The 15366-nt window shown below is 43.4% G+C and overlaps 1 protein-coding gene across 1 annotated transcript in view; it reads left to right on the forward strand.

Annotated features, from left to right (window-relative positions):
- Nucleotides 1-7732: 7732 nt before the first annotated feature.
- Nucleotides 7733-15366, forward strand: part of WWC1 (WW and C2 domain containing 1) — a 370240-nt gene continuing 362606 nt past the window's right edge. Inside the window, exon 1 of the mRNA XM_086931411.1 lies at nucleotides 7733-8802. Within this exon, the coding sequence (XP_086787537.1) occupies nucleotides 8684-8802 (119 nt within the window). The 5' untranslated portion in view covers nucleotides 7733-8683. The remainder of the gene's footprint in view (nucleotides 8803-15366) is intronic.

Genomic DNA, 15366 nt, shown 5'->3' on the forward strand with positions numbered 1-15366 from the left:
AAAAGCGCACTACATCAAGGAGATTAATGAAGCAAAACAAAAGCAGAAAACATTGTTTTCAATAGTGAGGTCCTTTACGCATCCAAAAGTTCTACAACCCGAAATCCCCCCTTCATTCGTTTTTTGCAATCAAATTGCGGATTACTTCGAAGAAAAAATGAATCTGCTACAGAGGGATTTTCCCACTTCTGAAGAACCAGTGACTTCAGATCCTGCAGCCCAAAGGAATGTAAAATCAAATAACAAGGACAACATTAGCATATTCCAACCGGTCTCCCTAGCTCAAACACGGGAAGCAATCCTGTTGTGTAAATCGGGGTCTCCATCGGATTCCTGCCCCCCTCGGATTCTGCATCAGTTAATTGACGTTGTCAATCCTATAATAAACAACATTGTTAATACGTCGCTCAGTACAGGCAAAGTCCCTTCAGAGTGGAAGAAAGCCACCGTAAAACCACTCATGAAGAAGAAGAATAAACCCACCTCAGATCTTACTAATCTTAGACCAATCTCTCTCCTCCCCGTTCTAAATAAGATCACTGAGCAAATGGTAAATAGAGAACTAAAAAATTATGTTGAAACACATAATGTTCTACACCCTCAACAATCAGGTTTCCGCCCACACCATTCTACGGAAACAGCTCTGATAGAGCTTACAGACTCTATAAAAATACTTCAAGATGAAGGAAAGAATGCCGTCCTGATCCTATTGGACTTCACGGCGGCATTCAATACCATCTCGCATAGAATACTGCTCAGCAGGTTGAGAGACGCTGGAATCTCAGAGGTGGCACTTGCCTGGCTGACCTCCTTTTTGGAAGACAGACCCAAACGGTCACTCTGGGTCCCTTCCTATCTAAAGATAAGAAGGTGTCAATCGGAGTCCCTCAGGGCTCGATTCTGAGCCCTTTATTATTCAATATCTACATGGTTCCCCTCATCTCTTTAATTGAGTTGTATGGCATTTTAGTAACATCATATACCGACGATACTCAATTAATCGTACCTCTGGATAGGAATCCCAGCAAGGCGGAACTTAATCTAAAAAACTTAAATAATTGTTTAAAGGACGTCTTCCTTTGGTTAGAAACCAACCAGTTAAAATGCAATGTCAATAAGAAAGAAATCATCCCGATGGGAAAAAAGCTTCAGTGTTGTCCCGCTGATTGGTGGCCCGAAGATTACCCAGCCCCTCCATCGGCTGTTGCCTCAGCGCGAAATCTAGGTGTCTTATTTGACGCCGAATTATCATTTGACCAGTATGTAAGAAATGTGGCTGGAAGCTGTTTTAGCATTATCAAGTCCTTGAAAAAGTTTTTCGATTTCTTGCCCATAGACGCGAGAAAGGCCGTAGCTGTGGCTTTAATCCTTGCCCGCCTAGATTATTGTAACGGGCTCTTGGCTGGAATAAATAAAACCACTTTAAAAAAGCTACAAAGCGTACAACACGCCGCAGCCAGACTGGTACTAAAATTACCTAGACGATCATCTGTATTGGCGGCTTTGAAGGCCTTACATTGGCTGCCTCTTAATAAGAGAATTCTTTACAAGATGCTCATGATCTCCCATCGTGCTTTCAATAATACGGGTCCAAGATATCTCACCAAACGATACATTCATTATAATCCATCAAGGAGGCTAAGATCTTCAGACTGCAATCTGATTTCTATGCCTAAATTCAATCTTAAAACCAAAGGGGGAAAAACCCTGACGCATCTCTCCTCTAAGGCCTGGAATGTCATGCCCAAAGATCTTAGATTCCTTCAGACAGAAGGCCTTTTCAGAAAGCAACTAAAGACTTGGATCTTCAGCCTATCATCAGACTTTTTTAATACTATCATTTAATTCCCTCACACTGCACGACACACTGTATCTGTTAGCGCCAGGATGCTCCTTTCGGAGCAATAGTGCACTTTATAAATAACAATATACAAATACAAATCTTATGAGGAGTTTACAACAACAGGGAGAGATCTTCAATGAGAAGGGCAATTTCCACTCCTAGCGAGTGGTAGGTCCAGCCACAGCTTGCGCCCTCAGCTGAAGAGTAATTACAAAAAGGCTGTGCTGTTCCTAACGATTATCAGGAATGTACAAAACTTTAAATGTGTGGGATGTTGTAGGGTCTCATGGAGTCCTACGATTGGGCATCCATTTTGTTGGATGTAATGCCCTCACACACCCTTTCAGGTGTCATGCTTCATCATCTGGGCTTGCTCCTTGTTGGGTCGGCGGTGCAATACCAAATGGGCAACACCTCAAAGAGTGGCTCTTTGGCGGAGATCTTTTATCCAACTGCCGTTTAGATGAAGTGCGGGTGGGGGGACAGAAATGCGTAGACGTGTCTAAGTGGTTAAAATAAAGCTAGGAGTACCGGGAATTAATTTATTCTGGAGGTCCCCTACTTTAGTTAAAATCAAACTAACTAGTACTCGCTGGGATATTATGCTCCCAAGTAACGCATCACAAATTAGTGTGTACTGTAATTGGTCGACATGTTTCTCGCTCTGGTGCAGTGGCTAGCGATTCTTCAGGACCTACAAGTGAAACTAAGTATTCTAGTCAACTGTCTACGTCAAAGTGATTGGTATCTTTTATTCAGAATACATTCAAGTTTAGTATGTACACAGAAAAAATAGTGTTTCTTGCATGATACCCTTGTTGGGCTGCATCTACCTAAATGGTTAAATGTACAGCCAACAACAGAGAAGATTGCAATTGATTTCTTTGGAGCCCTTGACAATGGGCATTATCTACTAGTGATGAATATTCGTGCTTTTCCTAGTAAAAAATCTGTTGTCAATTACTCATAACAGAGTCATGGAGAGATTAGAAAGTATTTTTGCAACACAGGGTGTTCCATCGACTTTGAAATTTGTTATTGTCAGGCAGAAATGGAAATGCAAGACTGATGCTCCTTCTGATGCTGTTAGACCTGGCATCCTTGGTATTGTTTTCTCCTGTCCTTTTTGCCTCAGTCTCCTGTTTGCTGTGAGTTGGATTTCGTTATTGCTAGACTAGATGCTTTGGGCACCTTCCCACTGCTGATCAGTGACAAAGTGCAAGTGCTCCCAATGTAAATTGTGTGTATGGATTGGTGTTTCCATGATTGACTTGTTTGACTTACTACTAAGTCTGCAATCCAGTGACTGTGTGCGCCGAGGGCCTCTAAGACAAATGCTGCTAGTGGACCTGCAGCACTGGTTGTGCCACCCACACAAGCAGCCTTTCAAAAGAGTCTCAAACCTGCCACTGCAGTGTCTGCACGCAGTCTCTACTGCCATGTCGACCTGGCAAGTGCACCCACTTGCCTGGCCCTAACCTTCCCTTTTATTACATGTTAGTCACCCCTAAGGTAGGCCCAAGGTACCCCCGTGGGCAAGGTGCAGTGTATGTGAAAGGTAGGGCATGTCCTGGTGTGTGTGACATGTCTTGATAGTAAAATAAGGGTATTTTGTTTTTCACTATTGAAAGGCTATATGTCCCATAGGATGGAAAGAGAGTTTATTTATAACATCTAATAAATTTAAGTTCTCATTGGGACATGATAAAAAGATAGAATTTAGTATGCCTGAACTCAGAATATAAAAATGCATCTTTAAGTAAAGATGATTTTCATATTTGGTGTTTGGAAATACCACTTCTAGAAAGTGGGTATTTTCTTGCATGCCATCTTGTGTGCATCTGCTGGTTGTGGATTGACTGTCTGGCTTTGGAGTGACAGGGACTAGTGATGTGCATTCTCTTCACACAGCCACGGGGGTGTTTGAGGTGTGTCCTGCCTTTCCTGGAGGAGTCAGGCTGGGGTGAATATGTTATCCATAAGGGCAGCGGTTAAGATTATACCGTCTGTACTTTACGGATCTGGGTCACCACTTTGAAACAAAATTTAAAAATTCAAATTGTTGCGCTGATTCCAACTGATGACACCTCCACACTCTCCCTCCCCTGATATGAAGAGAGTACTTCCAGTGAGTGAAAGGAAATACAAAAGAAAAAAAATGTGTGAGAGGCCTGGTGGTGCCTCACGGAAGTAACACCATGGGAGTAAGAAGGAAGGTACAGCGCCAGGAAACCCACGGTGACAGAGCGCTCTATAAGCTTACCTTAACATAACATAACATACTATCTCAGGTTCTCATCATCAGCAACCACCAAACCCGAACATAAACAGTGAATGTGAAAAGGAAAAAAGGGTGAACACTGGTGCTAGGATGTAGAACACTGCCTTTACATCAGTAGGGAATCCAATGTACTGCAGAGTCAACCCCACAATGAGGACTACGGGCCTGGACCATAGCTCTGCCTGTCCCGAATGAAAACTGAGCTGGAGTACACTGGCTGTTGAACTTGTATTCAGTGCTGTGTGTCTGCCCATTTAAAAGTCGACAAGTTTCATTGCCTAAGGAAAAACTCACAGCAATTTCTTCAGGGCAGGGGTCTGTCACTTCACCCTGCACCAATATAACTTTTGTTTTAGTGTTCCTACAGGAGACAAAAGTAGAAAACAACACAACATACTCAGTAGGCACCTGATTACTAAATCTGGTATTATCATTATCATTAAAAACCACAGGATGTCATGAATATTTACCAGGATAAAGCCCATTACGGGCATACCTGTACCCGCATGTGAGTCTGTGCTGAGTCACTGTCTCAAAGGTTATCACGTTTTACTGCCACCGTCAGTCTGTAAACATAGTGTGTTGAGGTGAATCCCAACCGAATTTCAAACGACATATACATTAATATGGCATGTATTACTCTCTGTAAGTCAGACTATACTGATTTCTCTATTTTTTACACTCTTTGTATTTTAGAGACCTCATTAGGCTATGTTCTAAAGGTTAAAATTATGCCTCACACCATCTCCGTCTTTGCACTAGAATCCTTAAATTGCTGTACAATTTCCCTTTTTGGTGCTATCCCGTGCAAGATATACACTGGGCTGCCAACATAGGTTTTGCCCTTTATTGCATATCTCACTCTCTCTGATGATAATATGTTTATTGCCACTAGTAAGGAGTGCACCCAACAGCTCAGCTGTCCTTCTTTACACGAGCCCTGGTTCCCTTTACAAAGTTGTGCATGCTTCGCTTCGTATTTGCTCATCTTGGCCTGCCTCCCGACATTGCTTTACATCTAGATCTTCTTCAGTTCCACAACAGCAACTCACGCTTACCGTGACCTCTTAGGTGTCTTGCTTCTTCTCAGCACCTACCGGGTCCGGTACGCGGTGGAAGTTTGTATGGGTGCCGCCGTACCGCGTCATCATGAGGATCACGTGTTTCCCAATACCATTCAAACCTGTAGACGAGAGCCCGGCTGCCATCTTAAAATGTACAACAGATCCAGTATTTGATGAATATCATGGAAATTCCACATTTACTGGCGTGCAAACCTGGAGCAAAAGTTATGAGTTTTTATCAATAATTTTAGTTTAAATCAATCAAGAGAGAAAAATACATAATATTCACAATTATATCCTCTCTCACAAGTCTGTGCAACTCACCATTAAAGGCTTTATAAAACTGTTAGTTTTCAGTAAACTATGTAGGTGCCACACAACCGGTGTGTGACCTCTCAAATGTGGGCGACCAGGAGTTCCTATTATCAATGAGGAGCAATCAATTGACAATCTGCAACTTTCTTGAGTCCGAAGTGGACAGTGTGCTTTTGCACTGTCTGCCCCCCCCCCTGAAGAGAAGGCCTGCCTTGTACAGGTTTGATATAGATGTTAGACACATTTAGTATATAAATGCAATATATTGTCCTCTGGGTGGTGATCAAACCCTCTTTCCACCGGTTTATGGTTCACTACAGATATAGGGAGACTGCTCCACCATACCTACTTGTACCAGTGTAGCCAATGCATTTCCATGGAATGCAGGCTGCTTAAGTGTCTGGAATATTGAATTAGGCATTGACTTTGCCCCATCATTCAATGAGGTCATTCAGACCCCATTGGTCCACCCCTTCTTGGTAGATCCAAGTGCCAGGTATGAACACTTCTATATTGCCGCAACCTCACATGACAAGATTGATTCTAGCACCAAAACGACTTATTGAAGTGTTACGATATATATATGTATTATTTGTACTCGTCTCTATATTTAACAAAGGGGGAGATGTAGTGTCTTATGAGGTAGTGATGACAAAGGGTTGCCCCTTTTGGTTCCTGATGGACTCTATACCATAGAACAATAACGTAAGTCTGTGGGTGGGGGTGATAGAATTCATGATGTAGAATGTTCGGTTAATGATTACACACTGAAAAATAATGATGTGTAATACCAAGCTCTGTGTGTGGCATGATCCTTGACATGTACCAGGGCTAGGGTGGACGCTACAGTACTCACTCTCCCAACTGTCACTCAGAATATACAATGGTATAACCACGTGCCATGTTAATATTTTTTTCGCAGTCTTGTTTATTCCTTTAATTCTTGGTGTGTGCCTCCTTTTTTTCCAGGAAAGAGAAATGTGTTGTAATGCTCCCCTTTTTATTACCATCCTTCATCTGCCCTAGGCCCTTTCAGCCTCCCTCCTCTCCAGTTGGAATGTTTCAGTTGAAGTTTACTTAAAATGCCTGAGGAAGGCTCTGTGAGGAGATTGCCCAGTGAGGTGAAACTGGAGACACTTCCAGACCCTTACTGAAAAAATATAGATGAGTAATTGTGAATTATAGGCATATTTTTCACCTACGGTTTCTGAGGGACATCAAATACACAACGAGAGTGAAGCTCGAGTTGTCTATGATGTCATTCAGAACCCCAAGGTGAGTAATAAACCTGTAATTCACTTTTTACCATTGTATTATTTTATGTTATGTATGGCCCCTAAAAACATCTGCCCATGCTTTCAACCGCTACGTAATAGCAGAGACGTAATGGGGGAGCCGTACGTAACATGGCCTCTGTTATGTATCCCTGTCCCAAAGGTTAAACACCACCACCTTCCCTGTCTTCCTTGCCCCTACAGCAGCTACTTTCTGCTTTCAGTCAAAGGCAACAAGGAGCCCTGCACTGACAGGCTCTCAAAGAGCCCTGTCAGACTGGCCTGGAAGGCCTTCATGACATCACAACAGTGGGTAACCAGCTTTCTTATCATCTATTGCTAATGTCATAGCAGTTGGTTTTGAGAGTCAGAAACTGAAATAAACTATAGAGCCTTTATATGAGAGCTATACACAACAAAGCTATTCTTACCTTCTTGGTTGTGATTTCTTCACCTAACTAATGTCATCGCTGTGGGGACGATAACGTTATTGTTTACAATTATTACTTTCAATAAATTCCACAGTGTAAGCTAATAAACTTATGGGAATTCTTTCCATACTAAAAAATAGTTTTTTTCAAATGTTGAAGTCTTTATTATATTTCTATAAACGGTTTGTTGCATGATTTACATGCCTAAGATTTTGATGGTACGCTTGTCTAATGTCTTGTGCTCTATTAAATTCAATTAGAGATTCTAAGGACACATACATCTCTGTTCTCTCCCTGTTGTGTGCTGGTTCGCTTCAGTTTTTAAGAACGGCATTCTGAGTAAAAGTCGTTACTTACAGCTGTAGCAATCGGCACAAACTTGTGGGGAAAAAAAGGTATTTGGTTTCCGGATATGTTTCGGTTAAAATAACTACAACTTCGCAGGAAGAGATTTTGGTATTGCATGTCTGTTACCTTACTTACGGTAATCACCTGCATGACGTAACTGATCCAGCAACATCAGCGAACAGAAGCCAAACAAACCGGTGGAGAGTGAGCGAAGCAGAGCGAGCCCGGAGCTCCCGGAACAGCGCGCGGCCACTGACACGCAGCGCCAGCACAGGCAGCAAGCCCCAGCCAGGGACCCGAGCTGAGTAGCCATCCTTCCCGCGGCTCCTGCCTGACCCTGCTCGGCCTCCATAGCGAGCCACAAGACAGAAGAAAAGCCCCGAGAACACAAAGGAGCAGAGTTTGGCTGAAGCTTATGGTGGCCAGGGAAGGAGGAGGATTAAACCGGGATAATCATGGAGGAGCCAACAACACTCACGAGCAGAGAAAGGCGATGAAGAACAAGGGGGAAATTAAAGAGAAAAAGAGGAAGAAAGTCGTGGTCTGAGCTTGGACGCCGGAGTCGCCGTGCCTGGAAGAGCGGCGGCACCCTGAAAGCACCGGCCAGAGCACCGCCTCTGTGTGGGTGCCTCTGGCGAGAGCACACTGCGCGGCTCACCTGTGGTGAGGAGCTATGCAGGCAGGCCCATCAGCGCTCTGAAGCTGCCACGGGGAGCACGGGGGACGGTAGAAGCGCCTCGCCACTCAACAGGTTCCTCGCGGTACCAGGAGCTATGGCACTTACAAACTTTTCCTCGAGTGGTGCAGCTTTCCCCTAAAAGTGACGATTCGTGCATCGCGCATTTGGAAGCGCTCTGGGAAGCAGGGTTTGACAACAATTCATCACTTGTGGACTGTGTATAGTTGCGTTTGTAGGCGCTATACCAGTGAGCCGAGTACAGAGGTACGAATTTTACTCTTCGATGGAGGTTTTTGTAGTGACATTAAACTCTGCACCCTTTCTCTGAGGTGGCGCGAAGGGGCAAGCCCCGGCCGCTTTCCTGGTACAACTTCCATCCACACTTCCAATTTTTTGACCAAGAGTAACATTTTGGGAGCTTTATGGGGAACATCGCCCAGTGGTGGAGATGCCGCGGAAGGAGCTGCCTTTGCCAGAGGGTTGGGAGGAAGCCGTGGACTTTGACGGGAAGGTGTACTACATCGACCACACCAGCAAAACTACCAGCTGGATCGACCCGAGAGACAGGTATGAGGAAATACCGGTTTACTGCCATTATCCGCGGGTTGTGGGAGGCGGGGTGTTTTCCGCTACGCTTTCGCTTGGCAACCAAGGAAACAGCCCCAGGATCTGTTGAGCCACGAACGCCCTTAATGGCCCGTAATGTTTTTGTCATTTTTAGTTTTTAACCAAAAACACAGAGAACAGAACCTCCGGCCTGCGCGTGGACGGGTCTTTCTTTGTGTTATGTGCTTTTATACATTACTAACCCTCTACCGCGACAACACACCGCTGTTTTGTAAACGGGCTCAGTTTGCGTGTGACTTGTGAGGGGGAGTGTAGGCGGTGCTCTGAGGGTCAGGAGCATGGGTGTCGGGGCTTTTAGACTCCTTGACCTGCGTTAATCTGCACTGACTTGGACTGTGGGTGACTTGCTTTGTTTGTGGTCAGTTGCCATGAGGACCAGTGGCCCACGGAGAGGGTTTGGCCTCTCTTTATTGGGTAGATGCACACAATGTGACAACAGATGAGGACTGCCACCTCCGTCCACACTTCCCATGTCTTCCTACCGTTTGTTTACCCACGGACATTACACGGTAGTCAGTTCTACCCATGCCTGAAGGTGTCCCTGGTTGGCTGTGTTATGGAGCGAGCGGTGTAGCAATTGTGCCATGGGTCATACTGTAAAAAGAAAAATTGGCGCCCAGAACCGCTATGATTGGGGCGTATTGGGCCTCTCAGACCCCACTGTCACTGTGTCTGCTGCATTGTTGATAGTTGTGCTACTGTACTTGTTGCTTCCGGTGTGTATTTAGGGTGGGGAGGGGAGGCGTCACTGATTGTGTAACAAATAAACAGTTTGACAAGAAAAATTGCACAATACATAAAGTTGTAAACAGGGCGGTAGACAGAATTTTGTAGATAAAACACATTGTGAGAGCGGAATTTGAACAATAAAACAACGAGTTCGATCATATATGTGTGTGTGTGTGTGTGAACGGAGGAGGTTGAGGCCGCTTTACTAGGTTACTTAAGTTGGCATACCACAGCAGTTGGACTAGCCAAGAGTGTTTGCCAATAACAGCCAACAGTTTGAAAAAAAAAACCCAAGGGGTCGCCTGCCGCAAATATAAGCAAACTAGTTAATTGCCTAGCTCAAGCCCTTCACCTGTATTTCCAGTGTCGAGCAGACATCAAACTAAAATGGAAAAAGGTTGGTGATGCAAATTGCATGGTTTTTCTAGGGTGCTAGTTGCTATCTATTCCAAGGCTGGCCGTTTTGCGTCCAAAATTTTACAGAAAGATTTTAGTTGCCAAACATTAATTATAAAGCATATCCTTGTGTATCACCTCCCATCTTATTTATGCATACTTTGTAGAAAGCCACCCGAGTTCTACTATACATAGGTTCCACACTTGTCACTCCCAGGGCCGGGCGCGGCCAGAGAAGATAAATAAATGGGTGTGGAGCCACTCGTGGCCTTCACTGACACATAAGAAGTGCGTATGTGTGTGTCTTCCACAGTGCAGCTGCCCTCTCTGTAGTATAGACCATGCTGCATGTGCATGAACCTCCTCAGCTGTCATACCCATATTTTTGCTCATGCTTGCAGTCATATAATATACCCATCATATGTTCATAGATATGAAAAGTCATTGGCTGAATAGTACATCATTGACTGAAAACAGCATTTACTTTAAATGTGGGCCCAAGTAGAGGTAATTTAGGTTTTCTTTGCTTATACATGTTGTGGGTTTTGTACCTGGTAGGTCAGAGGTAACAAAAATGCTGATACCTAAAAAAACAAATCTGTCGCATAAATATCCTACATTCAAGATAAAATACTTTATAATTGTACTGTGTTGGGGTATCTATATAGTACTTACTCCCCTGATGTGGGGTCTGACGTGCTTGCCTGCATGGGTAGCAAGCGAAGCCATCTATGGTGTATGGTCAGAAGGGTGTTTTCTTTGTTTTTGATCCTGTGTAGGAAGTGTTTCGATGTTGTATGTGGTGGCCACAGAGGTGTGGTTGTGCTACAGATAGCCTTGTGGTAGATGAAGAGATGTGAGAGGTAGACAAAGCCTTTATGGTTTTCAGTTATCTGGCAGCTTTGAACTGTTCTGCAGGTCCCTTTTAGGAATTTTTTGTGATCTTAATCTACCTTAGCTGGTGACTACTCTGGGTTGTCCAACCTGATATTTTATTTAAAGGTTTTGTTTCTGAGAAGGCACGATTGAAGAAAGAAATGATGAAGGAAATCTGCTTGATTGGCTTTGTTACTATCATCCCCTATCTGAATGTCAAAGTGAGATATCTAGAAGGGGTATGTAGCTAGTTGGGACCTACAGTGGCGGACTCGATTAGAGCCGGCTGATTGACCAGCTGAATGTGGCAGACCTCTTCAGTTATTCCTTGTCTGTTCTGTTAGTGATGGTTGGTTTATTGTCCGATAAGTACTCGGCGACGGGCAAGACCAATACCGGATATGCAAGTGTAAGACGGTTAAACAGTGCAAGGCAGTTATTGTGCAGTGTGTATGAACTACAGATGTTTCCCGACTGCTGGGTGTTATGGTATTAGTGTCGGCCAGAGAGATCTATATGAATTGTCATTACTGTGTTATACCCAGGCTAGCTATGGGTCCGCCCTTATTGATTAACCTGGATATAAAAAGTTGTGTGCTGGTTGGGCTGGTGCATATCTATCGACTGTAAACTATGGAATGTACTTGAGAGTGCAGTTATCTTTCCAGGATCTTCCCCAGAGTTGTGGGCTGAGATAGTTATCTTTGAGAGCCATGATTTCAACTCACTTCTGATGTGTATACCCTCTTGAATGCTTCATATCTTGGCTGGTAATGAGTGTCAGAGCTGAGTGGCTTCTACTGTGCAAGCCGTGCCTCCCATGGATTTCTTATACTCAGACGGTATGATGATCTGTGGTGCAAGCCTGGAGCACAGTGTCCTGTTTTGTTTGTGTTGCTTGAATTTACCTAGTAGGTATAGCCGTCCTACGTGTTGGGTAGCTCTCTGGACAATGCAGAGGGCCTAGAAATTGTTCTTCTAGCCAAAGGTAGCCAGTGGAGTGATTGAAGGACTTGAGTCCAGCTCCCTCTTGGGTGTGATAGTGCAGGAGTATTGAGGCCGCTTTTCGGATTAGTTGTATTTTGTATTTGATGAATCTGGGTGCGCTCAAGTATAGACTATTGGCTTAGTCAAGCCTGGAGATTAAGAGTGTGAGGACAGCTTGTAGCTTTTGTTGGTATCCAAGGCATGGTAAGATGCAACACAGTGTTTTCTTTGTGTGTAAGGCAATATTTGAGACATTGTCGCCGTGTGTCAAGGATAGGCAATGATACATTCTGAAGCAGATACTGCCCGACTTTGATTCATTGATGCAGAACTTTGAGACAAAATTGCTTTTTGAAACTGAAAGTGTCAACGTTTTACAGGGACTAGTGCTTGTAATGTGTTTCCATACTTGTGTATCACGTTTTAGGGCGCTTCTCAGTTGCAAGGTAATGCCAGGGTGGAGATGGTGAAACTGCTGGGCGACATTTTTCTGTTGGTACTTAATTACCTCCTAATTAGGAGTTCCACACGTCGGAGCTGGACTATGCAGTAAATCTGCAAAACATGGAATCTTTCCGATTTTTCTTGCACACATTTCGCCAGAGACCTGGAGCGGTTTTCAAATGAAAAATACAGTGGGTCATTGTGAAATGTGCACACTACTTTTAATTGCGAGACAGGTGCAAAGCTCCATATTCCAGCTAAGTATTATTTAACCCACGAGCGGGACCATTGTCCTCTGACACATCGAGTTGCTACTCAGTTCCACAGATTTGGAACTTTCTGTTTACAATAAGAGAACGCATTTTATTTCCAGTGGGAACTGCAGTGAAATGCATTCTGCCGCGATGACGACACTAGATTGTTGCTGAAAGTAAGCTCTCGAGTTTCTCTGAATGAATGAGTGAATGACCACATTTGTACGAAGCAGCCTTACAACAAGACGTCTCGATGGTCTTTTTTTTCTAATACATTTCGAGAGTCAAGATTCAAAATGTTTGATATCTGTATGATATGGGAGCCGCATCGCTTTGTCAAAGCTTTAATCCTATTGCAATAAATATACAGGAAAACTGAGGAGTGTGTTTTGAGTACACGAGTCGGAAAATGTCATCTTACCTCCTTATCTGTTGAGAGCACGAGTGTTGTAACCCAAGTACAACTTCGAAGGATACTTTAAATCTCAGGACATTGTTATTTTTAACTACAAAAAATGAAGCTAATAAAAAATAGGCATCGGACTTGCACGGCAGGCCTCTTTCTTAAAATTGTTCTGCGATTAAATGTAGCGATCAGGGGTTAGAAAATAGTAGCTCAGGGCAGAGCCCTACTATTTTAATGACTGGTCTTGTTATGTTATATGCAATTGAGTTGCACATTTTGTCCGTGATATGGTAACCCTATCGGAATTTAGGCTATTGGTGCCTTTCTGGGCTGGGATTCTTGTTGACACACCCAAGGTGGCCGTTTACTATTGTATTTGTTTCCTCTCGCTTTGAGCTAAAGTCGGCTTTATTGGATAATGGCTGCTGGGGTTGGAGTAGGCGAAAGTGTTGCGGATTATATTTGACAGCGGTCAGCTGTATCCGGTTTTTAGATCGGATGCAGAGGTTCCTATATTATTGGACCGGTGTTGGTGAGAGTAAGGGTGTCTGGAAGCAAGAGGGGTTTCCCCAAGTCCGGGATGTCAGTCTCAGCTTTTTGGATTCTGGCACTTGCAATCCCACAATTTCAGGTGGGGAAGAGTAAAACCAGACCACACAGCATAATGCAAAGCACTGTGAGAGGAACAAAGGCAGGACTGGCAAGTTCGCACAGCAGACGTGCTTGCATACAGACAGTCTTCATATTCAGATGATCAGACTTATGAAACATGCTTTTCTGGTGTGCAATACTACTCTTTCGTTTTCAGGAGTTGGTGAATGAGAATTGCCTTCCCAGAATTAAAATGCACCCCCGCACATATTTCGCAGTGAACCTGGATAAAGGATCGGCTTTCTGCACTTTATGGTTGAGTGCTCATAAAATGATTTGCTCTGGTGTTCCATTAACAATGACGTAAAACCTATTTGTCAGTGTTTAGTAAAAACTAAGGATGAATAAAGTGCAAGTAAAAGCATAATCGCTTAAAAAAATCTAAGTGATGAAACCCTCGTGCCAGCATGCCACTGAGGCAGCAGTTGCACTTTGCAGATGCCAATAATTGTAAAAAACCGGCAAGCGATGGATCCATATTCGAAAAACAAAATTACTTCATATATCAGGCATGCATGCATATAAGCAAAATTGACAGATCAGATACACACACAGGTATTATGATTTATGCTCTACTTAGCTCGAGTGGAGTGCTGCAGCGTTAACTATTGCTTTTTGTGTGTGTGTGTGTTTTGTTTGCCCCTCTAGTCGTCAAAGGCAGGCTTGTCTGGAGTGATGTGTCCCAAGGAATAAGTGAAACTCGCCATGTTCTGCTTGGAGCGCACCCCAGTGCTGGAGCCAGGCCAGAGAAACCTGTCTTCTTCACCTGTGCATGTTGTGGGCGTTGCAGTTCGCTGAAGGCTGCAATTATCTGATCCAGTAGATAATGTTCTGGGTAAACAAGCAGCCATGCCCTGCCAGCAGCGGTGGGCACTGCATTTTGTCTCGATGCATTAATAAGGAACGCTTGTCCGATGGTCTCATGTCACCTTGGACTATAAGCCAGTGGGGCTTTCCATGCTGGGGTTTGTAGACTTATGAGTTACACAGTGAACATTACAGAAGCAAGGCACAATGCATATGCTGTTGACTAAGTTCTTTCATATAAAAGCCCTGGTTTGTTTGCCAACTTGTAGAATCTGTAGTGCAAACTAAACACAACAGTAAGCAGTTAGTAATGTGCTGCAAAAATGCAATCCCTCAGAACGTGTAGAAACATGCAGAGGTTCTATGTTTACTGCAATTACCTATAGAGTGGAAAAAATAAACGTGTTGCCATAAACATCTCCTTTCTGACAATCACTTTATAAAAACCCTGCAGAAGAACGAAAAGGCAGTTCCCTGTCTCTTTGCTTACGATGTAGCTGTAATTAGTTTATATCTAAGCAGAGTAACAAAAAAATATAACTGTTTGAATCCTAAGGTTAGAAAGTTGCCTGAAATATTATTTTCTGTCGGTATGCGACACGATGGGAATGATTGCTGAAGAACTACTGCCCTCCTACTACTGGCTTTAGTAGTCTCACGTGACCCTATGTAATGTCTGATTACTTCAGATGTTTCAGAAAATACATGATGTTTAAGCGGTTATGGGAAGAGAGAAAGTCTAACCATAAAATGCCCTTTTCTGTATGTTAAAAGAATAATGCAAGTCACCTTAGTGCTCCAGTCTGTTTAAAGGAACTCCACCTTCGTCCTCTATATGATCACAAAACTACTCAGTAATTTGCATTAGCCTTATACTGTATGACAAAAGGTACTTTATCTCATATAAACTGTATATATATATATATATATATATATATATATATATATATATAT

The sequence above is a fragment of the Lissotriton vulgaris genome, chromosome 7, assembly GCF_964263255.1.
Source record: "Lissotriton vulgaris chromosome 7, aLisVul1.2, whole genome shotgun sequence".
Taxonomy (NCBI): Eukaryota; Metazoa; Chordata; class Amphibia; order Caudata; family Salamandridae; genus Lissotriton; species Lissotriton vulgaris.